We start from the raw sequence: 27,635 nt of genomic DNA, 5'->3' as shown, positions 1-27,635 counted from the left end.
TTTCCTCTGGTGAGGTGTGGGGAGCCTTTGGCCACCCCAGCTCTTGCTAGACTGCAACTCATGTCAACTCCAGCAAGCAGGAGTTCAGCAACATCTAGAGGGCCAGAGGTTCCCCACACCTGAGCTAGAGACTGTGCAGGTATCTGTGGATTCTGGAGTCCCAGAATTCGCCTTAGGTATATTTTTTCATGGATGTTAGTGACTTCACCTGCCTGATGCTGCATAGGAGGTGACCTAGGATGAGATTGCTGGCAGGTACTCATGCTATGGCCTGGCTGACTTGCTTGCACAGTACTCAGTGTGTAATCTTATCACAGTGAAGAACAGTAGCAACCTCCCCAAATCTCTTGCTAAGCAGCAAAACTCAGAGCACGCCAGGCCCTCCTGTCTTCCACTGCCTCCCGCAGTTTGGTCAGACTCATGTTTGTAGCTTCGAGATCACTGTCCAACCAACTCGCCCTCTGTCGTCCCCTTCTCCTTGTGCCCTCAATCTTTCCCAACATCAGCGTCTTTTCCAGGGAGTCTTCTCTTCTCATGAGGTGGCCAAAGTATTGGAGCCTCAGCTTCACAATCCATTATTTCATTTCATTATTCCAGTGAGCACTCAAGGCTAATTTCCGTAAGGTTAGTGTACTAAATATTACCGTATTTCTAATTCTAGGTAGTTCACTATTGGAGAAAGACCATATATGATTATAAAAATCTAAAGCAAAAATTATTTAAAAATATGATTTCATTTCTAGATCAGACAGACAAGATTTATTCTACTATATATTTCTTTCTTTATCATATACACACAAAGCTTCTATTTTTAAATAAGAAATATTTTTGTAATCTAAGGTCTATTATACAAATCCATACAGATGTTCATTTTGTTACAGTTCTCTTAAATTGTATACAAATTAAGATTCCAAGATTTTTTATGTTCTGCCATGAGTCTATCATTTACTAAATTCGTGAGGTTTGCCATTACTGCATATTCTGATAGTTTCTCTTTCCATGCATCTATCTCAGGACATATGTCAGATTTCCATATGTTAGCCAACACCACTCTGACTGCTGTGGTCATATAACTAAACACTTCCACTGATGATTTCACAATACAGTAGCTGAAGGAGTCATTCCCAATGGCATAGTTTTGGGGTCCAATGCAAAGTTAGTTTTCTTTACATTTTTTCATTTTGAAATGAACTTTCCTCCAAAACTTTTTGGTCTTTTCACAGGTCCACCATAAATGGAAGAAAATTCCTTAAGGTCTATGACATTTCCAGCAATGTCCATTCATTTCATTATTCATCTTATGTATATCTTTCAAAGTTATATAACATTGAAAGAACATTTTTGTACACTCATACCTCATGTTACGGGCACTTCAGGTTATGTATTTTCGGGTTGCAGACTGCGGGAAACCTGGAAGTACCGGAACGGGTTACTTCCAGGTTTTGCTGCTCGCGCATGCGCAGAAGCGCCAAATTGCGCCAGCGCCTGTGCAGACACTGCGCTTCAGGATGCGCACGCTGTGGGTTGCGGACATATATCCATCATGGGTTATGTCTGCAACCCAAGGTTCCACAGTACCAATTTTGTTTTAGGGCTTAACTTGCAGTGAATTTTATTCCTTTATTCATAATTGTTCTCATTGTTCCACTGTAAACTGCTCTTAAAATTTTTGCATCCATTTTGTCATATAAGGTTTTGCTTGTTCAGGCTTGGTGTCATATTTGAGTAATAGTTTATAAATTTTACCCAAAAGGTAGACCTCTGTTATGATGGACTCAAATTCTGGCTTTTCACTGATTTAACTGTTTGCCATACAGTCTTTCTTGAATCTGGATATTAGTTGACAGTATGTAAGCAGTTTCATATTTTTCCTCCTCTTTAATACTTCTGCATGTATTTGATCTGTTCTTGAAGATGAACCATATCTTGGTACAATATATAGTCGTACATTCTCCTCTCGGCTCTAATAATAATGATCCAGTGGTGACATTAACAGTGCTGCTAAGGGCATTTTTGTGATTTTTGTGGTGCAACTCATGATTTTTGTGGTGCAGGTTATGTCCCTGGCTATGATGTGTGATTTGATGGTGGGTTTGGGGTGGCCCAGTGCAAAAAGCATAAGGATCCATGCTTCAAAACCACGTTTTTGGGCCACGGTGTCGCCAGGAAGTTGTGGATCCGTGATTTTTGTTGTGCAGGCTGTGACCATGGCCATGATATTTGATCTGATGGTGACTTTGGGCTGATCTAGTGCAAAAATCATGAGGATCCATGAGGATCCGTGTTTTTTTTAACTGTGTTTTTGCGCCATTGCGGTACCACGAAACAGTGGGTGCGCGATTTTTTTAGGTTCTGCCTACAGACACATGGGGGACGCGGGTGGCGCTGTGGGTAAAAGCCTCAGCGCCTAGGGCTTGCCGATCGAAAGGTCGGCGGTTCGAATCCCCGCGGCGGGGTGCGCTCCCGTTGTTGGGTCCCAGCCAGTGGCGTAGCGTGGGGGGTGCAGGGGGGGCTGGCCGCACCGGGCGCAACATCTGGGGTTAGGGCAAATCCACAGGTTAGGGGGCGCAAATCCACAGGTTAGGGGGCGCAAATCCACGGGTTAGGGGGCGCAAATTACTTGCCTTGCCCCGGGTGCTGACAACCCACGCTACGCCACTGGTCCCAGCGCCTGCCAACCTAGCAGTTCGAAAGCACTCCCGGGTGCAAGTAGATAAATAGGGACCGCTTACTAGCGGGAAGGTAAACGGCGTTTCCGTGTGCTGCGCTGGCTCGCCAGATGCAGCTTTGTCACGCTGGCCACGTGACCCGGAAGTGTCACCGGACAGCGCTGGCCCCCGACCTCTTGAGTGAGATGGGCGCACAACCCTAGAGTCTGTCAAGACTGGCCCGTACGGGCAGGGGTACCTTTACCTTTACTACAGACACGTGGTGCAGAGTATCATGGTGTTTTTATTTTATTTCAATATAAAAATCATATGAATTCATGAGGATCCATGTTTTTGTGGTGCTGCAGCGTGGCTCAGTGTTGGATCCATGTTTTTTATACTCCAGTCTGTAGGCGTGCTTTCCACATGTGATTTGACACTGGATTTGTTGGAGTTATTTTTAAAAAAGTGGAGGATCCATGAGGATCCGTGTAGATCCGCCTTTAACCCAGAGCCATCTAGTGCAAAAATCATGAGGAGCCGTGTTTTTTAACCATGTTTTTGCGCCATTGCGGCCTCACGAAACAGTAGATGCACGATTTTTTTTTATGCTGCCTACAGACTAGTATCATGGTGGTTTTATTTAATTTGAATGAAAAAATCATATGAACTCATGACGATCCGTTTAAAATCATCTGGACCCGCCTTTTACCCAGTCCCGCTTATGGGCTGCTACGCCCTGCTCTTGTGAGTCGCTCGCCGCCCCTTGCAGGAGGCAGCGGAAGCACTAAGAAGCACTGGCTGGTTATACGGTTTTTCCCAAACGGGGAAGTTTGCAAGATAGCATTTTATGAAACGGTTATCATAACGTGGACTTCGAACCCTGTTTGTCACCCTTGCCCGTTTGAGTTCCCTAAATCACTTTTTGAGTTTCATTCTTGGCGATGATGACGATAACACTCGCAATGCTTTAAAGAGAGAGAGAGAGCGCAGTATTGTTCCTTCGTTGCCATTTAACTATTAATTTATAATCATTCTATTTTTGCCGCAAATGATCCCAGTGCAAAGGAATTACGCGTGAATGGCAATAGCCGCCACCCATCCACGCATCTGTTTGTGTACAGGTTTTGTGCTACTATTGTTTTACATTGCCTGTCATGTCAGTATTTAATGGAAGACCCGAACGAACAAATATTTAAAAGAAAAAAGAAAAGCAGCCGCCGCCACTGAACCGTCAGGGAGACCTGGAGGGTAACAGCTTTCCTGGACAAAACAAAAAAAAAATTTTTTTTTCCCCCTTCCAGTAGCACCTTAAAGACCAACTAAGTTAGTTCTTGGTATGAGCTTTCGTGTGCATGCACACTTCTTCAGATACACTGTGTATCTGAAGAAGTGTGCATGCACACGAAAGCTCATACCAAGAACTAACTTAGTTGGTCTTTAAGGTGCTACTGGAAGGAAAAAAAAAAATTTTTTTTTGTTTTGACTATGGCAGACCAACACGGCTACCCATCTGTAACTGGAGCTTTCCTGGAGCAAGAACTAAGGAAAGCGGCGGCGAAGCAACAACTCCTCCAGCCCGCTGTGCTTTGTGCAATGGGTTTTCTTTTTTTAGTAAAAATGAAACAAAATGCAACGGAACAAAAAAAGAAAAAAAGGATGTGTCAGAAGTGGGATTCGAACCCACGCCTCTATACAGAGACCAGAACACCCAGCCCCGCTCGCGGGAAGGCAACTCTATGCGTCCGCCTTGAGTCTGGCGCCTTAGACCACTCGGCCATCCTGACACTGCGGGGAAGAGGCACGCAAAGGGACTCTCAACCTCACCGAGGCAATAGGTCTCGGCTTCCCTCGCTCCCGATCCTTTCCTGAACCCACAGACCCCGAGACCGGCCAGAGGCAGGCCAGCCACAAGCTACTCTTTCCCACCCACCACTCCCAAAAGAACTGGGGGTGCCGGGCTGGGTCCCTCGGCAATTCTTCCAGCCATACTATATTTCCCAGCATGCTCTTCTCGGAAGGCGGGGGGGGGGCACATGCGCAGGTCACATCTTGCGCGGCGACGGCCATTGTGCTCTTCACCTGTGCTTGTCAAGGACGCCGGGAGAGGAACTCTGAGGGGCTGAGTCCGATCCTGAGGCAGAGACATGTTTTTTCCTTTGGCAAGGGGAGCTCTGCGCTTCGCGGGTGAGTGTAAAGGGGAAGGTCGGCCCTCCGTCCTCCGCGCGGCGTTGGGTGGCGGCGGACAGAGGCAACCCTCCTCCGACTTCTCCATAGTGGCCGGGGTCTCCCTTGCTAAGGCCGTGCTCGGCGCCGGGGTCTCGCGTTTAGGGCCCTCCTGCCTCGCCATCTGCTGTGCTCTGTGCTGCCTGGACGGACCTCACTTGGCAGCGCCAGTTGCTGAGCTGCGAGGGTCCTGCGGGAGGTGGCACCCAGGACTACCTGTATAGGCTGAAGCTCCAAACAGCTATGTTGGTAGAGGTGTGGGGGTTTTTTTTTTGGTGGGGGGTGCTGCTGCTAAAGGGAGACGGTAATGCAGCGCTTTCATGTAGCCAGGATTTATGCTGGGTGCGGGGAGCCGTTATGTTGGGGTGGGGCAGAACCTCAGTTAGTTAAATGGCCATCCCGAGCATCGCACGTGGCGAATAAGATCCAGCTTTGCCGGCTCCCTCTGGATGGATGTAAGAGGAGGGCAAGACGGAGACACTGCAGCAGTTTTAATGGAGACGGCGCTTTGCATTGCCAGCTGTAAAGGAGATGATGTATTCTCGTTTTTCCATTGACCCAGGAAAAAGTGGCTTTCTCCGCAACTAGCCCAGGATTGTGTTCATTTACTGGCAGTAGCACTCCAGGGATTCAAGGCAGAGGTCTTTCTCATCCTTACTTGCAGGCACTTGGGATTCCAGCTGTCCTTCTTTATTATTCCAAAAGAAGGGTGGTTTAAAACACACAAAACTTTCTAAGCACTGTATTCATTTTAAAAGATGAGATGGCTCCTACATCAAGATAATAACCTAATAGTACAAGGTGACTGGGAAAAGAAGAGGAGAGTAAGCACTGAATTGGCTGCTTATTCACTGGCAAATCGATGGGGTTGCAATTGTCTGTGCCATAGTGCATTTTCTGGGAGTCCCAGGTTACCTGGTTGGGGGCAGAGGCCATAGCGCGTTTGCCTTTGTTTATGCAGTCCTAGGACAACCAGCAATTAGAGCTTAATAAATAATAATCTTTCAATTTCATTCTTGTATGGAAAAAGCACAGTAATGTGTGAGGATGCCCCATTGAAAATAAAGATTGTAACTTGATAGGATTGAGTCGTTGAGTATATATTTCTTTCTCTTGGAATTTTAGAGAATGACACATTCAAAGTAGAACTTCTTACCCATGCAAACTTTTGAAAGTGATATTTGTTTCAAATGTTGGAGACCTTTGTTGGCCTCCTGTGAAAACATTTTGTATTTGGCAAATTCATCCAGCTACCCTAAACTACTTTAGTAAGTATGTAGGAATTCTGAATAGTGATGTCAGAACAGTAAAATAATTAGAGATTTCATTCTGGTTTCCCCCCCAAAATGTTTACTAATTTTCACAAAATTATAAACCAACCAACCAACCAACCAAACATAAATCATAACCTTATTAAAGTTATACTTATTAACATTGTTAAGCGACTTCCTCGCTTCCCCTTGGTTGGATTAAAATGTATATATTTTTAATGGTTTTCCAAATCAGAGTTCTTATAAACTGATACTCCTCCTCCTTCTGGTCGCGGACTCTTCTGGTTAGGTCGGCTAGCTCCAAAAAATCCATCATCTTCATCTGCCATTCTTCCACAGTTGGTAATTCTTGCGTTTTCCACTTTTTAGCTAGTAAAATTGGAGCAGCAGTTGTGGCATACAAAAATAATTTAACATCTTTCTTGGGCAATTCCCGACCAATTATTCCAAGAAGAAAGGCTTCTGGCTTCTTAATAAATGTATATTTCAACATTTCTTTCTTTCTTTCTTTCTTTCTTTCTTTCTTTCTTTCTTTTTCTTTCTTTCATTAATTTTTATTCATTTTTAAACATATTCATTATCATGCATACCACAACATTTCACATTTTATACAATCTTTTTGGACTTCCATCAACACCTCTGATGATCCCCCATTTTTATCATTTCTTCTGCATTTCTTAAATTCATATTGCCTTTAATTATCTTAACTAATGTCTCCCTTTTTATCCAGTTATGCATTAATTCAAATTATTCACCTCACAAAACTTGCAAACCCACAAATGTAATCTGGTTGTCACAATTACTTTTCAAATAGTCCATAAATTTACACCAATCTTCTGTGAATCTCTGGTCCCGCCGTTTCGAATTCTTCCTGTTAGCTTGTCTAATTCTGCATAGACCATCAATTTCATCCTCCAATCTTCTTTCGTCGGTAATTCTTCTTGCTTCTATTTTTGTGCCAATAATATTCTTGCTGCCGTCATTGCATATAAAAACAGCTTACAGTCCTTTCTGTTTATATCATCTCCTACAATGCCCAGTAAAAATGCTTCTGGTTTCTTAATAAATGTATATTTCAACATTTTTTTCCATCTCATTATATATCATTTCCCAGAAGTTTTTCACGTTTTTACATTCCCACCACATATGATAAAATGTTCCTTTTTCTTTACATTTCCAACATTTGTTGCTTACCTTATACATTTTAGCCAATTTAACAGGTGTAATATACCATCTATACATCATTTTCATCACATTTTCTTTTAAAGCATTGCATGCAGTAAACTTTAAGCCTTCCTTCCATAATTTCCCCCAATCGTTCAGCTGTATATTATACCCAATATCTTTAGCCCAATGAATCATAACCAACTTTACCTCCTCATCCTTCAAATGCCATTCAAGCAGCAATTGATACATTTTAGACAAAATTTTATATTTATTGCTTAATATCTCAACTTCAAACTTTGTTTTATTTTCATCAAACCCTTTTTCTTTAAAGTCCTGTTTAAACATTTCATTAACCTGACGATAGTGTAGCCAATCATTTACATATTTAACTTCCTCATATGGTTTCATCTTCCATTTACTTCCTTCTTTTTGTATAATCTCCCGCAAGTTATCCAATTTCCACACATATTGATCTTTTTCACACTCATTGCTTCTAATGGGGATAACCAATGTGGTGTTTTTCGTTCTAATAGATTTTTATATCTATCCCATATTTCTATTAGAGATCTTCGAAATATGTGGTTTCCAAATCCTTTATGGATTTTTGCTTTATTATGCCATAAATATGCATGCCAACTAAATCTACATTTTTCCCAATTCATTATAAATCTTTTCTCAGAAGTCTTTTACCTTGGGGCAGGTCCACCACATGTGATAAAAAGTTCCTTCTTTTTCTTTACATTTCCAACATAAGTTATCACATTTATGATAAATCTTAGCTGGTTTAACAGGGGTCGAATACCATCTATACATCATTTTCATTATATTTTCCTTTAACACAGTACATGCGGTGAACTTAACCCCTTTCTTCCACAGTCTTTCCCAATCGTCAAGCATTATGTTATATCCTAGATCTCTTGCCCAATCTATCATCGCAGATTTAACTTGTTCATCTTTTGTATGCCACTCCAGCAATAACTTATACATTTTAGACAAATTTTTACCTTTAGTATCCAACAACTCTGTCTCCAACTTAGATTTTTCAGAAGATTTCATTCAGAGCTTTTCAGATTTTTCAGAGATTTCATTCTAAATTCTAATAGCAGGTGTAAATCCAGTGTGTAGTACCCTAAGTGGGGAGCATTAAAAATACAAAAAAAACCCTGAGTCAAGTGTTACCGCAACAAATCCAATGGGAATGAGAGGCTGTGAGTTCTGAAATGTGGGTTCTGATGTCTTTCAATAGCTTGGCTGTAGAAGAGGCTCTCTTTTCCTGCAGAGAGAGGGACAGAGATAATAAAGTGCAAAGTGTGTGGGTATGGAAATGCATCGGATGGTGGACTTAGTTTCCCATTGATCACAAAGTGGAGTGTGTCTGAACGAGTGGATCCCATTGCAAACAAGTCATGCAACTTCACAATTTGCCAAGTTGTTTTTGTTGCAGCCATATATATGCACTGTAATATTCAAATGGTTTGAAAGTACCTGTGGTGGTGGTTGTAGTTCTTTCCTATTTAATGCACAAGTCATCACATAGTAAAAGAGGTTCTTAACTAAAGGTTTCATCTTGTGTTTTAGCTCGTGGCGTGCAGCGTACTGCGGCAAGACAAGTTCACCACAAACATGGGCCTGATTTTCATGACAAATATGGCAACTTGATTTTACTTGGTGGGGCTCTGTTTTGTGTCTCCATTTGGAGCTATGTAAGTATTTCAGCTTTGCATTTAGCTCTTGTCAATTGGAAGTAACATTTCCTTCTGAAAAAGCCATAGGTCAGGCTATATGTGGATGAAATTTAATTTTTAAAAAATTAACAAATGAAAGCATCATCACAGCTCTTTAAGAAATCCCGAGAAATTGTGTAAAATATTTTCCTATTCTGCCATTAAGAAGAAAATACAGTGGTACCTCGGATTACATACGCTTCAGGTTACAGACTCCGCTAACCCAGAAATAGTACCTCGGGTTAAGAACTTGGCTTCAGGATGAGAACAGAAATCGTGCTCCGGCTGCGCAGCGGCAGCGAGAGGCCCCATTAGCTAATGTGGTGCTTCGGGTTAAGAACAGTTTCAGGTTAAGAATGGACCTCCGGAACGAATTAAGTACTTAACCCGAGGTACCACTGTATGGTTACTCTCATTGCTTAGCATCCCGAGGTTGATGTACTGCAGTGGTGGTATGACACTTAAAAGATTTTGCAGGACAGATTTGCCTTTAAAGTGCAACATTAAAAAATAAGTTGCACTAAGGGGTTTTTTAATTAAAATTTATAAGCCACTTTTCTGCCAAAGGAGGGCCCTCAGAGCAGCATAATAGTTAAAAGTTCAGGACACAGATTCTGTAATATGAATAATTTCAGCAGCATAAGAGCAGAATCGACAATCCACTTTTTGGCCTCATCAAAACCAGATGAAATGAGGGAAAACAGCTAAGCAACATTTTAAAAATTATATCTAAGTTAGCCTTCACCAGTCAGAGGCAGGCTAATGAGGAAGAGGGCAGCTTAGTCTTCAGTAGAAGCTCCACAGTCTGGATGCTGCAACTAAGAAGACATGTGTGCCAAATAGATTATAAAGTCTTAGATTGGGAGCTAGATTTAATTAATGTATGGTGGTTTAGGTTATTCAGAACTAGGACATCAGTGGAATGAAGAAATAGTAAGCTGCCAGAACTTGAGTTCTGCCTTGACATATTGAAGTTTGGTCTGTGGAAACTGATGTATAACTGGTCCTTAATTTACACAAAACAATTTTACAGTTAAGCTTCATGCCTTCTGTTTGTGCAGCTGGTTGAGTGGTGTTGAGGGTTACACCAAAGTACAGGAAGTTTATAGCTTCAGAGAGACATGTCTCGCTCTCTGAAGAAAACACCTGTCACTGCTTAACAATATATAACACTATGTTGCTATGTACCATATGTATAGAATACCGTTTTTTAAAATTACATTGGATAAATCCAGATCAGAACGCTTCAAGAGAACTTAAGGGGCCATTGGTTATTTTTTCATTGTTTCACTGATGGTACGTGCACATTGTCTCATTACAAAGAGAAAAAATATAATGGGTGTTGCTGAGAAAGGTACATTCAGCTGGTTTGCCTTTGAGGATCTGGCTTAAAACTTCTAAGAGAAAGTTGTAGTTGCGGCTGTTGGAAAGTAAGATTTCACTGTGCTTGACTGTTGATTCTTTACTGTTACTTGCAGGTTGTAACACAAACAGGGATAGAATGGAATTTGTCTCCTGTTGGTCGAATTACCCCAAAAGAATGGAGAGAGGAGTAGAGATGCTGAGTTAAATCCTCTGCTGAAAAGTTGGGAGCAGCCATGGGTTCGCTGGAGCTTTTATTGGAATATACTAATACTATGCCTGTAGAGGGCACAGTTATCTGTGATTTAATAAATGCATTTAAACATTAAAATTATTGGCTTTGTTGCATTAATTTTGTCCCTTATAGCTAGGTAGAAAAGAGTACTTTGGTAGTACAGATTACTAAACTGAATTGTTAAAATGTATTGTGCCAGTAGAGTATTGTGCTTATGAAACTAAAAAAGAGCCAGTCCCAAAACAATTGGAGGCAGAATGTGACATACATATTTGACATGATGTTCTTCATGGATTAGAATAACTTCACCAACTCTTCTGTCATTGGTATCTGGACACAATAAAATACACATGAACATGCACACAACATGCATAGAGTTACAATTGGTAAATGATATTAACATATTGCTTTATCAATAGGATTAAAATTTTATTTAATTTCTAAACTTTGAGAACAACATGTACAGTAACCACACTTAAAGTGTTTAAGGTAACTGAGATGTCATATGCAAAATATACACATGAAAATATATCTGCCAAATTATGTGAAATGCTGCAAGGTGGGCTCTGTGGCACTCTGGTAAGTATTTTATATTATGTGATTGAAATAGTTTAATTCAAAGGACTAGAATTATCTGTGTTTTGGTAACAGACTGAGCTGCAAACAATGAATGTCTGCTGATATTTGTTTAGTCGTTTAGTCGTGTCTGACTCTTTGTGACCCCATGGACCAGAGCACGCCAGGCACTCCTGTCTTCCACTGCTTCCCGCAGTTTGGTCAGACTCATGTTTGTAGCTTCAAGAACACCATCCAACCATCTCGTCCTCTGTCGTCCCCTTCTCCTTGTGCCCTCCATCTTTCCCAACATCAGGGTCTTTTCCAGGGAGTCTTCTCTTCTCATTAGGTGGCCGAAGTATTGGAGCCTCAGCTTCACGATCTGTCCTTCCAGTGAGCACTCAGGGCTAATTTCCTTAAAAATGGATGCGTTTTATCTTCTTGCAGTCCATGGGACTCTCAAGAGTCTCCTCCAGCACCATAATTCAAAAGCATCAATTCTTCGGCGATCAGCCTTCTTTACGGTCCAGCTCATCACTACCGGGAAAATCATGGCTTTAACTATACGGACCTTTGTTGGCAAGGTGATGTCTCTGCTTTTTAAGATGCTGTCTAGGTTTGCCATCGCCTTTCTCCCAAGGAGCAGGCGTTTTTAAATTTCATGACTGCTGTCACCATCTGCAGTGATCATGGAGCCCAAGAAAGTAAAATCTCTCACTGCCTCCATTTCTTCCTCTTCTATTTCCCAGGAGGTGATGGGCCCAGTGGCCATGATTTTCGGTTTTTTGATGTTGAGCTTCAGACCATATTTTGCGCTCTCCTCTTTCACCCTCATTAAAAGGTTCTTTAATTCCTCCTCACTTTCTGCCATCAAGGTTGTGTCATCTGCATATCTGAGGTTGTTGATATTTCTTCCGGCAATCTTAATTCTGGCTTGGGATTCATCCAGCCCAGCCTTTCTCACGATGTATTCTGCATATAAATTAAATAAGCAGGGAGACAAAATACAGCCTTGTCGTACTCCTTTCCCAATTTTGAACCAGTCAGTTGTTCCATATACAGTTCTAACTGTAGCTTCTTGGCCCACATAGAGATTTCTCAGGAGACAGATGAGGTGATCAGGCACTCCCATTTCTTTAAGAACTTGCCATAGTTTGCTGTGGCCGACACAGTCAAAGGCTTTTGCATAGTCAATGAAGCAGAAGTAGATGTCTTTCTGGAACTCTCTAGCTTTTTCCATAATCCAGCGCATGTTTGCAATTTGGTCTCTGGTTCCTCTGCCCCTTCGAAATCCAGCTTGCACTTCTGGGAGTTCTCGGTCCACATACTGCTTAAGCCTGCCTTGTAGAATTTTAAGCATAACCTTGCCAGCATGCAAAATGAGTGCAATTGTGTGGTAGTTGGAACATTCTTTGGCACTGCCCTTCTTTGGGATTGGGATGTAGACTGATCTTCTCCAATCCTCTGGCCACTGCTGAGTTTTCCAAATTTGCTGGCATATTGAGTGTAGCACCTTAACAGCATCATCATTTAACATTTTAAATAGTTCAGCTGGAATATCATCACTTCCATTGGCCTTGTTATTAGCAGTGCTTTCTAAGGCCCATTTGACTTCACTCTCCAGGATGTCTGGCTCAAGGTCAGCAACCACACTACCTGGGGTGTACGAGACATCCATATCTTTCTGGTATAATTCCTCTGTGTATTCTTGCCACCTCTTCTTGATGTCTTCTGCTTCTGTTAGGTCCTTTCCAGTTTTGTCTTTTATTATGGTAATCTTTGTACGAAATGTTCCTTTCATATCTCCAATTTTCTTGAACAGATCTCTGGTTTTTCCCTTTGTATTGTTTTCCTCTGTTTCTTTGCATTGCTCGTTTAGGAAGGCCTTCTTGTCTCTCCTTGCTATTCTTTGGAAATCTACATTCAATTTCCTGTATCTTTCACTATCTCCCTCGCATTTCGCTTGCCTTCTCTCCCCCGCTATTTGTAAGCCCTCGTTGGATAGCCACTTTGCTTTCTTGCATTTCCTTTTCAATGGGATGGTTTTAGTTGCTGCCTCCTGTATAATGTTACGAGCCTCCATCCATAGTTCTTCAGGCACTCTGTCCACCAAATCTAAATCCTTAAACCTCTTCCGCACTTCCACTGTGTATTCGTAAGGGATTTGACTTAGATTGTATCTTACCGGCCCAGTGGTTTTTCCTACTTTCTTCAGTTTAAGCTTGAATTTTGCTATAAGAAGCTAATGATCTGAGCCACAGTCAGCTCCAGGTCTTGTTTTTGCTGACTGTATAGAGCTTCTCCATCTTTGGCTGCAGAGAATATAATCGATCTGATTTCGATGCTGCCCATCTGGTGATGTCCATGTGTAGAGTTGTCTCTTGTGTTGTTGGAAAAGCGTGTTTGCGATGACCAGCTTGTTCTCTCTGCTGATATTGTCAGCTCTTAATCAGGACTCAAGAACCACCTGTTTTGGGAAGCCCTTGTATAAATCCAGAGAGAATTGATCAGCCTATAAACTGTTATGATGTACAGTTTCTCTTTTAATATAGAAACTGTCCATATGATAGGTTGTTCTTTAGATGTTTGGGGTAATTTTTAGAATGATGTAACAATGAATTTCTGTCCGTAGACTTAGTATACCCTGTTACACAAAGACATCCAAGAATGGAATTTTCTTTAGATACATATGATATGCAAACTTGACATTATCGTTAATTGAGTTAATCCAACAAAAAAACAAAGACACCTTGGAAAACACCTCCCATAATATCTGAAATACTTGTTAAAGGGGTTATGGTAGAATTTATGGTATTCTTAAGCTCAGTCATATGTAAACAGGCAGTGATGGAAGCTACTGGGTTGCCCATAGCAACCCCCTTTACCTGGAAAAAAGTATTAATTTTTTTCTGGAATAATGTCTAATTTAAAAAATAGGTTTGTTATCTGATGGATTGGGAAATTAAAACTAAATGTTGGAATGGCTGCCTCCTGGTATAGATGTATAATTGACATCTAGTGTAGTTAAATATGTGATTGCCAGTCTTTCAGCCTTTTATTGATTGAATAAAGTATGCAATATATAGTGTAGCACACCAACTTTTCATGTTAACACTGTGAGAAACAAGAAAATTGACTATAAGTTTAGACTGCTGCAAGAAACTGGTAGACAGTTACAGCTCTGCAACTCAAGACAATAGCATCTTTCCCCTCATCAGCTGGGTCTTAAAATTTTAGTTTCATCTACAGAAAAGGGGATAACATAACACTGGAACATGCTCCATAAGGCCACTGCCATAAGCACAAGGATGCTTTCTTTTTTTCTTAAAGGGACATTTCTAAAGTGCAATTTGCAACAGTTATATCCACATCCTAAAACAAGTTAAAGCAGTTCTAAGAGGATTAGATACTAGCTTTATTGAAGTGCACTCAAGTTTGTATTAAATCATTGCATAACAAAGGGCTGTTCTTGGCAATGCCACCCAAACCATAATATGTTAAGAACAAATTCCCTCATGCCTGGGCCCATGGCAAAGTGTCAGTTCCTCAGGCAGGCTTTTAAGCATCTGTCCAAAGGCACCCTGCTGGAACAGGCCAATAGCTCATCTAATCTAGTAATCTACCTGTGGGAGGCCAGAAAGCAGGACCTGAGCACAAGGGCAACACTCCTGTGGCTTCCAGGAACCAGAATTCAGAAGCATTACTGCCTTTGATATTAGTGGACAAAGAATACATCCCTCATGGCCGGTAGCTATCTATGGCCTTATCCTCCCATCAACTTGTCTAATCCTCTTTCAAAGCTATTCCAAGTTGGTGGCCTTCGCTGTCTCCTGTGGGGGTGAGTTCCACAGTTTAACTGCGCTAAATGAAGAGGTACTTTCTTTTATTCCGTCCTGGATTTTCCATCATTCAGCTCTATTGGATTCCTATCATTTATTGTTTATATTATTATGAGAGAAGGGGAAAAACTTTTCTGCATCAATTTTCCTTTTCTCTAAACAGAGCCCTCCCCCCTGCAAAGCTGCCTCTGCACACTTCCAGCCTTCCTTTTAGACCAGGAGTGAGAAACGAAGGTTGGATTACAGTGTGGTTGGACTACAGCTCCCACCGCCCTTCAGCTATTCGCCCTTGCTGGCTGGGGCTGATGGGAGTTTGGAGTCCAGCAGCGGGTTCCTTTAACGGGCTCTGTCTATACCTACAGCTCTGCCTTAGAGGCGGGGCATCATGTCGCCTAGCGTCATCTTCCTTGTCACATGATCATCCGTTCTCTTCCACGTGATTCCTTTTGCTTTACAGGCGGGGCGGAAAGAGGGAAACGACGAGCGCGATGACAGCGCAAAGTGTGTAGCAACCGTCGTTGGGAGGGGCGGGGCCAAGCCTCAAGGGGGCGGGGGGAACTTAGGGAAACAGGAGGGGAAAGAGTCCGCCGCGCTGTTTGCGGTCGGCCGGCGCCTCTTGAGGGGCAGAAATCTGGCCAGGTAAGGAGCCTGTTCGGGCGGAGAGGAGCGCCCTCCTGCCACGTGAGAGGCCGGCAGACGGAAGAAAGAACGAACGAACGAGACACCCCTCGCTGGCGCCTGAGGTAAATCGCTCCTCAGTCTACCTAGCAGGGTTGTTGTGAGGACAAAAAGAGGAAGGGGGAAGAGCGATGTGGACCCCTTCGAGCTCCTTGGAGGTGGAAAAGGTGGGCTGCGAATGAATAAATATTATAAGTATAATAGATGAAACGCATCCACCCCCCCCTTTCCTCCAGCTTCCTTATTCTCTTGAGAGGAGACTGCTGGGTGTGTAACCGCAATCGACCCCTCCGTGGAAGGACTAGCGTGCTGGAGTCGGAGGGCGGCATGGGGAAGCACTCTGCACAGGCTCAAGAGCTCTCTTGGTCGGCTTGGCTTCCCTCTCCGTCATCTTCCCACAGCGCCTGTTGTGGAGAGTAGCTTTCTGGATCCCTCTTGGGGCAGGGGTCTCTTCCTTTGTTTAGAGAATAAACAATCTTTTTAAAATTTCCTGTTAAGCAAACTTAATTAATGCACCATCCAGTCACTTAGACATTTTTATTTATTTATTCTTAAAGGGAGAGCAAGCGAGAGCCAGAATATGTCCCTCAAGAGGCATCTTTTAGTTCATTAATTAATGCTGATGTAGCTGCTGAGTGTGTCTGTCTTTAAAGTCGACCTTCCTGAAAAGCATTTGATTCTGCTTGTGGATGCGAGGCCCCTGCAGATATGCCCCACCTGTGGAGGTTTCATTCTGTCGGGTATCTTGTGCCTGGGTTTTAGAGATGTCTGCCCACCTTGGCCAGAGGATGGGGCCAGATGCTCTCCCCTGATTTAGTGTGTTTGGAAATACATGTTTGTGATGTGCAAAAGTTTTTGTTTTTGTTTTAGTCCCTTGTTAGCATTGAGGTGGTTTACCAAGGAGAGCTAGCATATAGAAGAACACAGGGTAAAAGCCCCTTGATCAGTGGGATGCTGATGCTGCTTCATGTAATGAACAGGTCAAGTTTACTCCCTCTGTTGAATCAGCCTTGTGAAATCTGTGATATTAGGGCTAGTTGTCTTCTCAAGGTGTTTAGCTTGTTCCCAGAGGACAATTATGTGGGACATTGTGGACTTGGTGTTTCTTGTTTTGTGCAAAACAGTGTGAACTTTTGATGAACATCTGAGGGATAATGGTGCCAAAACTATGTAAACAGAGATGATTGCATGGGATGGAGCATGGGCCAGGATCCCATGGACTACAACTAGTTCCACAAGCCCCAGGAGTTGGGGCAATTTTGGACTTATGTTTCTCAAATAGCAATCTCTCATTCCGCATGACAAGCTGTTTTTGTAACTGAGAGGTGTTTCCAAGGCAGTTTGTGATAAGGAATAGGTGGCTAAGTCTGCTGATTTATGGGAGGATGGGGACAGAATAGGATTGGAGTGGTCTGAAATTGCTCTTTGGTTCCTGTTTTCTGTGATAAATTAATGTGCAAACAAAATTCTAACTACTCTTTCAATCACTGCTTCCCACAAGTGTTTTTTTCCTTTCACATTTATTTTCCATCCTTTTCTCTTTTAAAACTATCCTCATCTATTTTTGTGCAAATATAATTATAGTCCTTCAACTGTTTCTTCTTTCAACATAATATTGGATGTGATAAATGCATTAAGTATAATGCAGTAGGAAAATGCTGTCGTTAAACTGAACCTGTAAGTGTGTACTAATTAAGGTAGGAAATATATATGTATGTATGACAGGTGGTCAGAAAAAGTTCAGGAAGGCTGATTAAAGCTGTTTCAGTTTCTTCTTACTTTTTTGTTTAAAAGCTTTATGTAAACTCCCTTTCATGTAAGTGTCAAAGTAATTTACAACAATCAAATCAACCACTTTAAAATTTCATAAATATACAAACACTAAACATGGAATCACTAAATGATTCTTCTCTTTTTGACATATGTGTGAGTGGCTTTGAAGGGAGGAAAGCTGGTAGAGTAGATTCTTCCTTTCATATGTAATTGCATAATATTTTGATCAAATCCTACACAGTAAACAGGTCACTAGACCTTATTAAGGTAATTATAGGGACACTTTATTTTGCTACAGTTGCATTTAAAAAACAAGCTGAACTACTTTTGTTCTTTATAATGGTACAGTGTAGTATATGCATGTTCTGTTGGTTTAGAAATGGTGGTAATGAATCATTATTAATGAGATCCAGATCTTATTCTGATAATATCTTATACAAGTGGAGAACTGATCTTTCTACTTAAACTCATTCTTGTAATTTAGGGTGATGAGCCAAGGCATACTTTCTTTTAGAGTAAAATAGTATAAAATACTCACACAACTTTTTTTTTTAATGGAAGTGATATCTGTAATAGACGACTCAAATGATGAATATAGTGATTAGTGAAGTTAAGATTGGTGCCTTACATGAATGTGCGGTGATTTCAGTGAATTGTTTTTCCGTGTAAAGTCTGTAACTGATTGAGCCATATAAGAACAAAAGAAGAGCCTGCTGGAACAGGGCAATGGTTCATCTGTTCCAACATACCTGTTCTCATAGTGGCCAAATAGATTCCAGTGAAAAACCTGCAAGCAGGACTCAGGCACAAGAGCCCTCTTTCTCTCCTGTGGTTTCCAGCAATTGCTATTAAAAAGCATTACTACCTCAGGCAGTGGAGGCAGAGCATAGCCATCATGACTAGTAGTCATTGATAGCCTTATTCCTAATGAATTTTCCTCATCTTTTTTTAAAGCCATCCAAGTTGTTAGCCATAACTGCTTCCTATGTACATCAGACATCCTCCTTCCCCTTTATGTATAATCGAAAGGGGCTTCCTGGCTGTCAGTAAAGTTGTATGTGATGCAACCTTTTCCACTACTACTAAACTTTTCTGATTTTAGAAATAGTTTCATAACATTGATAATGTAATGAATGAATACAATAAACATCAGATTTGGCAACTGGAATGGACACAATACTAGGTAGATCTAAAATAAAGATTATACTAAGCTTTATATAAGTAGCTATCCCTAGAAAGCGCACAGTATATCTATGCACCCAGCTTTTCAGACATGCTAAAGTTAGATTGTTAACCACTTCTGGCACCATCAGGATGCCCTTGGGCTTGCTGATCGAGCTCCTGCCAACCTAGCAGTTTGAAATCATACCAGTGTGTGTAGTTAAATAGGTACCGCTGTGGTGGGAAGGTGCTCGTCATGGTGTTCTGTGTGCCAGAAGTGGGTTAGTCATGCTGGCCACATGAAGCTATCTGCGGACAAATGCCAGTTCCCTTGTTTGAAAGCAGAAGTGAGTGCCACACCCTATAGTCAAATTCGACTGGACTTAATCGTCCAGGGTTACCTTTCCCCAAACAGTTCAGGTATCATCTCAGCTTAATAAGCCAAGATAAGCACCTCTAGGCTATTGATCCACCTGTCACTAGAGGCAGAAGTAATGTTTGTGTACAAGAGTGTCTTTATCAGTTTTGGCTGCTTCACCAGCTGCAACCCTATGTGTTCAGTGATAACCTTTCATGTTATCTTTCAGCTGGTAACTTCCCATTTGGGCTACTCCAATGCATTATACATAGGGCTACTTTCAAAATGATTCAGAAACTTCAGTTACAGTATGCTGGTGCTTCACCATCTTCACTTCAGCACAGTCCAGCCCATTTCCAAGCCCAGTTGATGCAGAGGCTATGAATCAAGTGCCCCCACAAAGTGAAGTGTGGAAGGTGGCTACAGAAGAGAACATACTGTGATGCTCTTAACTGTGGAATGCCCTCCCCAGGGATGCTCACCTGGGACCTCCATGGTGTCATTTCAATGTTAGGTGGATACCTTTTTTAATTTCCTAGGCTTTTCATTTGTTTCATATGTTTTTATTCTCTTGCTTGCTTTTTTAAACACTTTTTTATTTTTATTGAACTTCAATGTGTCACTTTTTTGTTGTGAGATGCTCTGAGAGCTTTAAATAATTATATGTTAGGCTAGTGTCCTTACTTTAGTCACTGAATGTAATATGGAGAAAGGTGCTATTAACGCTACTTGAAATCTGTGGACAGAGACACTTAAATACCATTAGGTGTTACAAACTATATAATAACCTCATCAATAAAGGTAAAGGTAAAGGGACCCCTGACCATTAGGTCCAGTTGTGGCCGACTCTGGGGTTGCGGCGCTCATCTCGCTTTATTGGCCGAGGGAGCCGGCGTACAGCTTCTGGGTCATGTGGCCAGCATGATTAAGCCGCTTCTGGCGAACCAGAGCAGTGCACGGAAACGCCGTTTACCTTCCCGCCGGAGCGGTACCTATGGATCTACTTGCACTTTGCTGTGCTTTCGAACTGCTAGGTTGGCAGGAGCAGGGACCGAGCAACGGGAGCTCACCCCGTCGCAGGGATTCGAACTGCCGACCTTCTGATCGGCACGTCCTAGGCTCTGGTTTAACCCAAACCTCATCAATACATATTACTAAAAATGCAGTAAGAAGTACATGGATGCAATAAAGCATTATACAGAAAGACAGGATTTAGGGCAGGGGTAGGCAACCCTCCTGATATTGCATTATAACTTCCAGCCACTGACTATCAGCCACTCCTGCCAATCTAGCAGTTCGAAAGCAGAGTCGTCCACGACTGGACCTAATGGTCAGGGGTCCCTTTCCCTTTACCAGCCACTTGAGACCATATGAAGATGCCTGGGTGCCAGGGTGGCGCCTGACGTCTCCACCACCTGGGAGGTTCATGCCTGGGGGTCTTTGGATCTTGACTGTTTTCACACACTAATAGTACATCCAGTAGAGTTCTGTCAGTTATATTTTATCTGCACAATCAGAATGGATTTCAGGAACCAAAATGCTTTTTCTCTGCAGCCTGAGCAGGTGTAGTGAACAATGTTAGAGTTACCGGTAATTGTTGTAGCTTGTCCTCACTTACTCTACCCCCACTGCCTTGCTCACAGTTGTAAAGAATGTTCTTATGTCTTATGAATGGTCTGTGTCACCATTAAGAAAAAGAGGTAGGAATAGGCCAATATATATGTTGGCTGTCTCTGGATAAAGCAACTTTTCTACTTTAAGTTTTCAAAGTTCTTAACCTAGCACAAGGTTGTCATCTGAACTAGCCAGATGCTTAAGTGAGAATCAATTACAGTCAGTCCATCATTTGAAAAATGAAACTTTAGAGCTGTCTTGCCCAAAAATGGCAACTAAACATTCCATTTTTGTGACTGTAACAGGGGGTGGATCTACAAGCAGAAAGAAAATGCTATAAATAAGTTAGAAATTAAATTGTAATAACAAAAGGGAAAAACACTATGGAAAATCACAAAGAAATATTTTGTTTTGCTCTCCAGCACCATCTGGAGTTTTTTGGACTAATGTAGCTGAGTCCCTGGGTTTAAGGAGCAATTAGGTGCCTAGCTTATATATCTTGAGTTTCCAACACTGGTTATTTAAGTATCCAATTTAATTATTAGCTAAACCTTTAGCTGACTGTTTGGTGAGAATAATGGAGTACATGCTATATTCTGGGGCTTTTAAAAAAAATTCTGGCGTGTGACTAACAACAGAAGAAGACAATACTGTATGTGGCTTTTCCTTCCAACAATGGCTGGCAGGTGATATGTATGAAGCTATAGGTGTGCCTTGCACTTCCTTCATATCACAAAAACACACCTATACTGATAAATTAGGTGAGTAATTAACTAAAATATATTTGATGTACCAGCTTGGCATACAAATGGCTTATTCATCATTAGTGAAGTGAACAAAGGCATCAGTTAAGCATAACAAGAAACATTTATACTGTATGTAGAAATATTTGGTTAGGTCCTAGAACTGATAGCAAACATTCCTATTGTTATTTTTAAAAAGGAAGGTCATATGTTATTGAATCATTTTTCCCTGAGAGGAAGGCAAAGGAGAAAAGACCCAAACCAGAGAGTTTATGTACTATTTGGAGACCACAAATGGCCAGAGATTATTAGTTTTATTGGCTTTTTTCTTATTTTAGAAGTATTTGTACTTTAAATGATACTTCTGTGCCTTGAAGAAAGGCAGCAAAGTATACTTGCAACTTATGTGCATTTAACTTGTGCACATTCAGCTTTATGTGCTTGGCAAAAAAAATTAAGAGGGAGAAAAGGGGGCAGACTCTGAGAAAAAAGACTTTGGCAACACCACATGCTACTGCGCCCATTGTGTTTTGACAACACACGATTTTGGCTTTAGGTGCGGTCTTCAGAACATAACCCCTGTGCAAGTTGCAGGTTTGCAGAATAGTAGTATTGAAAATAATATGTAAGTTAATTGCTGTATTATAATTCCTAGTATTCAAATACTGTCTCCATCATGAATTTACTAAGTGTCCAGAGCAAGCCACTGTTGAGGTATAGCTGCCTGTCTACAGCAAGAGTTGCTATAGTTCCCATCATTATTTAGATTATGAATCAGTGCATATTTTTGAAACATGGAAATGTTATCCCTGTTGTGCATGTGGAATTAAAAAACAACTAATTCTTCAATTCATCTTGGTTTGTTCATGTGTGAAGTGGCCACTCAACATTGCACAACTTGTGTGACCCACCAAGGTGAGAACACAGAGCAAGGCATGGAGTATAATCTGCTGGACCAGTGGTTTGCAACCAGTGGGCTGTGGCACCCTGGGGTGACTTGAGGAGCAATCGGGGAGCCCCCGGGGGTAGCTCGTCCTTTCATTAACTTGCAGCCCATATCTTTCTGCATTACCTCGTAATCTCCCTGCATCCCTTTCTCTCCCCCCCATATTTATTTTCTTAAAATCTCCCCCCAAAACAAAAAGCTTTCCCAGCTTCAGTAGATAACAGTTCCTTAGGTTTACACAGAGGGCTTGAGAAATGCAAGAAAATAGCAAAGTAGTTGTGCCTGGATGTGTGTGTGTCCTATAAGAAGAGATTTTAAAATAACCATATTTTTCTTTGTAGGTCTTGTTGCAAAAGAAGACCAGAGAATTGTGTGTGTTTTTGTTAAAGACACACTACTAAGTTGCTTTTATTTGCCTTGTGCATTGGTGATGTCATAAGTGATTATGGTGACTTCTTTACACATAACCAAGGTGTTCTTGTCTTCAGTTCCTTACTTTGGGAGAATATTTTAATCTCTTCTTAACACTATATCCATGTACTGCCTTGGCTCTGCTCTCTGCTGCCCAATGTTAAAAAATGTAAAGTAGCTCTCTATAGTGGTTTCTTCTAGTGCTGGAGAGAACAAAGGGGCGTTGTCTACTGCTTTTGTCATGAGAGTGTAGTGTGAAAGTTGGAGAGACTAGCCTCCCTCAATTCATCATTTCAGGCTCTTTGAATGAAAAACAGCAGTTGATGAGCTATTCCATCTCTTTAGTTAAAAGATAACACTAACTGAGAACTTTGGGGGTCATAAGTTTTAAATTGTATTTGTCTTCCATGTGCTTTGTTTCCTATTTTTTATGCTTCTTTGTGAATAATTTTTTTTAACAAGCAAGTTACACGTTTATTAAACTTAAAGTATCTCTGACAGGACTTGCTTAATTTCATGATGCACAAAAATGTAAATGTAAATTGTGTAGATAAAGGACAGGATGCAGAGAACTGTACAACTAACTTTTTGTGCCCATGAGGGCATTAGATTATATTTCCAAAACACCATTCCTTGTGCCATTTCACAAGACATACTTTGAAACTTAGTTGAGTTTTAAAAGTAAATTGGGCCTTCGGAAGTGTGCTAATGAAAGAGAACATAAAAATAAAAATATTTGCTCATCTGCAATTGTATCATGGGTGTGAACCTATGGCAAGTTTTTGGACTCCCGCCAGTGTATGCCAAGCCAAGAATTTAAACTTTGGTTGGCTTATCTGAACTCAGTGGGTGTCAGTGCTTAGAACTGACTTGCAAGGAGGGAAGTTCAGAGTGCTAAGTTCAGGGAAGCTGAGCTGTAAGCAAATTAACTTCCGCATTTGTGCATTCACAGGCAAGCTCTCTGCTTTTGTCCAGCAACACAGAGTTAACAGTGAAGCTTCAAGCTAAGCTTTCTGCAATTTTACACCATTTTTTTCTCTTTGAGCTAGTGTTGCGTTTTTGTTTACATTCCCAAGTTTGAAGTTCTGTGCCTAGATTCAAGTCATATTTTAGCTAGTTATTCACTGAAAAAACAAGGTTTATTTTCTTAACATTATGTAATACATTACTGCTCATTCCCGGACACCTTCCCTATATAGAGAGGTGTGAAACAGGGTTGTGTTCTTGCCCCAACTCTTTTTGGCAAATACTTCTCCTTGGTAGTCTCCTATGCCTTTGGAGCAATGGGGGTCTGTTCAACCTGGCATGTCTCTGCACCAAGACAAAAGTGTTGCGGATCCTTATCCAAGAGATTTTGTTTTCAGATGACACAGTTCCTGGAAACAGATGGTCAGGTTTTACATCTATAGCAGTGACCAGAGGAGGAATGGCCACTTGGAACAGAGAGCAGAAATGCCATGGTTCATTTGCAGCAACTGGACACCTTCATCTGCCTCAGCTGTAACAAAACATGTCACCCCTATATCAGTCTCTACAGCCACAGCAGGTGCTGTAACCTTCCAAAAGTTTGACTTCACCCCCAAAGGCGCACTCCTCCATGGTCTCCCGAGACAGACGGATTTCAACTATTCTTAGGGGCTGTGAAGATCACATTGACTACTTAATCTTCATACCATTGTGGTTTAATATAGCATGATATTATTAGTCAGGTTAAAATGTAGTTGTTCAGTGAACTAGTATTTACAGAAAACAACTCAACCTGTGCAAATTACAGTTGTTACAGCAATCTTCTAAAAGAAGGCAAAGAGCATAATAGGGTGGGAAATGCATCTTAGCCAAATCTCCTTTTACCTATTATTTGAACTTAGTTATGTGAAAACCATCTTTTGTTAAAGTTGATTTGCACCTGCTACTTAACTGCCTCCTAAACTTCTTGTTCTGTGTCTGTATTTGTAATAGGGTAATAATCTTTATTGAAATTGTTATGTGACAAACAGAGCTTTTATACCATAAGGTGTAAAATTAGCAGCAGGTGAATATGAAATTCTAAAACCCCTTGTTTTGTACATGTTTTGTGTTTAGGGGTTTTCAAGAGATTTTGGGAAGTAAAAAAAGCTTCATTAACATGTAACCTTGAAATTTTGGATCCCCTCCAAACTGATGCCAAAGTTTTGTGGTGCAAACCCTGTGTTTTGTGTTGCCCCCAAACTGAATACAGTGGTACCTCAGGTTACATACGCTTCAGGTAATATCTGTTCTTATCCTGAAGCAAAGTTCTTAACCTGAAGCACTATTTCTGGGTTAGCGGAGTCTGTAACCTGAAGCGTATGTAACCTGAAGCGTATGTAACCCGAGGTACCACTGTACTCCAATTTAATAGCAAACTCTCTATTTTGATCTGATCAAGTGTTAATTTACAAATTGCCAAACATCTTGTGAGCTCTTCAGGAATATTATGTAGAGGGTAGTTATATATGAGGGCTGTATGTCCATTTTTTATTCTGGAAATTTATACAATTTGAATTAATTGTTTATTCCTTATACAGTATCCCAGTTTCTCCAAAGATGATGATATTGTCAGCATGAAAGGAAGGCTTTAATTACCTGTTCTCCTAATGACCTCATTCTATCTGTTTGGAATTTATGTAAACAAAGGCTTGGTCACATTTGAATTGCAGAGATAATTGTATTATTCCACATTTGTTGTTTGGGTCAATCTTCCAGGGATTTGTGCACACAGATGATGGTACAATTGTAGGCCTGCCATCCTTTTTGCTGTTGGATATTTTTGCTTATTGGTGACAATACCATGTACTCTACTTCCCCCGGCCTTTATTTACCTTTGGATAAAATAGTCTGAATGAAATCGCAGGTTGCTTGTCGCAGGAATGTATATATTTAAAGCATCACATAATGGCCTGTGATGTAGTGGTGGTTTCCATTATGGAAAATCTTGCCTATATGCACCTGACATTTTTGTTAGGGTATTCTTTTAGTTTATGTGTTTATTTGGAAAAATTACTGAATGCAAACAATGCTTTGTTTGATTATGCATCTTGATCAATGTACATGATATTTTATGAAGTTCTGTCCCATCTCCATACCTCCAAAAAATTAACTCCAAGGATCTTATATTCTAGAACCTAACATTTGGAAGCCCACCCAACACCCATGTAGCTCCATGGACAGACAAGCAGGCAGAGGAAGGTGCTGGGGAAGCAACAAGGTGGGAGCCATAGACACACAGAGTAGCAGCCTCCAATGGCTCACTGCATGCAGCAAATGGGAACTCAGTATACATCTGGGAAGGGGTCCCACTTCCAGTTGCATGACTGGCAAAAAGATAACAATTTCTGGACAAAAGCAGTGGAGCTCGTGGGACAAATCCACAATGCAAACTCCGTGGAACAGCTCCCTATCTCATGGGTAGGCAGACTAAGGCCCGGGGGCCGGGTCTGGCCCAATCACCTTCTAAATTCGGCCTGCGGACAGTCCGGGAATCAGCGTGTTTCACATGAGTAGAATGTGTCCTTTTATTTAAAATGCATCTCTGGGTTATTTGTGGGGCCTGCCTGGTGTTTTTACATGAGTAGAATGTGTGCTTTTATTTAAAATGCACCTCTGGGTTATTTGTGGGGCATAGGAATTATTTCATTCCCCCCCCCCCCAAAATAGTCTGGCCCCACACAAGATCTGAGGGACAGTAAACTGGCCCCCTGCTGAAAACATTTGCTGATCATAGATGCTGGGTGTACAGAGGCTGCAGATAGAATCCCACCTGAGTAAAATGTGTTTTGCATAAAGTTCAAATTCAGGGTATAACCCCTCACTACATAAGGTGAAGTGGGGGGATCCTCACTCCAAATACGGCTCAATCAATCAGGAGGAGTGCTGCATGAACCAATAGCCTGGCATCTGCATGGACCAACCAGACCTTCTGGTCAGTTTTTGAAATGTGCCAAGTGCATTTTGCACCTTACTATCGGCCACTTGAGACCATATGAAGATGCCTGGGTGCCAGGGTGGCGTCTGACGTCTCCACCACCTGGAGGTTCATGCCTGGGGATCTTTGGATCATGATTGTTTTCACACACTAATACTACATCCAGTAGAGTTCTGTCAGTTATATTTTATCTGCACAATCAGAATGAATTTCAGGAACCAAAATGCTTTTTCTCTGCAGCCGGAGCAGGTGTAGTGAACAATGTTAGAATTAATTGTTGTAGCTTGTCTTCGCTTATCCCACCCCAGACGTATACTAATACATCTGTTAATCACAGTCAATCCATCATTTTTAAAAAATAAGACTTTAGAGCCATCTTACTCCCAAATGGCAACTAGACATTTCATTTTGGTGACTGCAACCTTGGTCTAAGGAGCCATTTGGTGCCTAACATATATTTGAGTTTCTAACACTGCTTCTGGCCCAGCCTTTGCATACCCCTAAACATTTTGTGAATCTAAGTTTGGCCTCGTTATCAGCCTTTGTGACCAATCCATGTGCACACCCTTTATTTTGCCTTCTACATCAGACCTGCTGGGTAGCATCATAAAGGATTTGACTGCCCCTCCCTACATTACGTATCCCTTTACGCCTTCCATCTACCCTGTCCCAGTGTGTCATACACCCTGATAACAGCAGATTGGGTGAAGTCAAAGCCATTATTGAACCTGCCCAAGATGGAGTAAATCCCAAAAAAGTGTGCATGAGGTTGTCAGTGTATCACCCCAGCAGGGCTCCTGAGCCTCAGGTTGGAGTGCCTGGCTTAGAAAAATACAGCAGTGGATTTTCCCTCCCTACTGTGTGTCTGCCCTTGACATAAAAAAAAAAAAAAGTTGGACTGCTGTTCTTGTCCACAGCATAATGTACAGGCACCTCCCCACTCACACGTGACCATGTATACACATGTTGCTGGTCAGTGCT

General features: G+C 41.5%; 2 protein-coding genes and 1 non-coding gene across 5 annotated transcripts in view; 2 read left to right on the top strand and 1 right to left on the bottom strand.

Annotated features, from left to right (window-relative positions):
* Window positions 1-4,310: 4,310 nt before the first annotated feature.
* On the bottom strand, window positions 4,311-4,435 carry TRNAL-CAA (transfer RNA leucine (anticodon CAA)). The gene is made up of 2 exons: window positions 4,398-4,435; window positions 4,311-4,356 (listed from the first exon to the last, which is right to left on the bottom strand). It is a non-coding gene; the product is annotated as a tRNA-Leu (tRNA).
* Window positions 4,436-4,674: 239 nt separating this feature from the next.
* Window positions 4,675-10,729, top strand: COX7B (cytochrome c oxidase subunit 7B). The gene is made up of 3 exons (XM_028715624.2): window positions 4,675-4,835; window positions 8,891-9,015; window positions 10,515-10,729. The coding sequence occupies exons 1-3, from the start codon at window positions 4,796-4,798 to the stop codon at window positions 10,590-10,592; spliced, it is 243 nt and encodes an 80-aa protein (XP_028571457.1). The 5' UTR covers window positions 4,675-4,795; the 3' UTR covers window positions 10,593-10,729.
* A 4,845-nt stretch (window positions 10,730-15,574) lies between these two features.
* Window positions 15,575-27,635, top strand: part of ATP7A (ATPase copper transporting alpha) — a 46,538-nt gene continuing 34,477 nt past the window's right edge. The window contains exon 1 of one of the 3 annotated variants that reach the window (XM_028714790.2): window positions 15,575-15,770. Coding sequence is in view for 2 of the 3 variants with exons in the window: in XM_077922624.1 (XP_077778750.1) it covers window positions 25,893-25,937 (45 nt within the window). In the remaining variant the exon portion in view is untranslated. Of the gene's footprint in view, window positions 15,873-25,839; window positions 25,938-27,635 lie in introns of those variants that run through there. The other 2 variants (XM_028714789.2, XM_077922624.1) reach the window with 2 other exon arrangements.

Source organism: Podarcis muralis, chromosome Z, assembly GCF_964188315.1.
Source record: "Podarcis muralis chromosome Z, rPodMur119.hap1.1, whole genome shotgun sequence".
NCBI classification, from domain to species: Eukaryota; Metazoa; Chordata; class Lepidosauria; order Squamata; family Lacertidae; genus Podarcis; species Podarcis muralis.
The sequence above is the reverse complement of the archived record's forward strand: the minus strand, read 5'-3'. Positions and strand labels throughout refer to the sequence as shown.

Bases quoted from the DNA above. Each gene is read 5' to 3' on its own strand.
- COX7B (XM_028715624.2), top strand. From the start codon at position 4,796: ATGTTTTTTCCTTTGGCAAGGGGAGCTCTGCGCTTCGCGG. The intron at 4,836-8,890 runs GTGAGTGTAAAG...CTTGTGTTTTAG, and splicing joins GGGAGCTCTGCGCTTCGCGG to CTCGTGGCGTGCAGCGTACT. The intron at 9,016-10,514 runs GTAAGTATTTCA...TGTTACTTGCAG, and splicing joins GTGTCTCCATTTGGAGCTAT to GTTGTAACACAAACAGGGAT.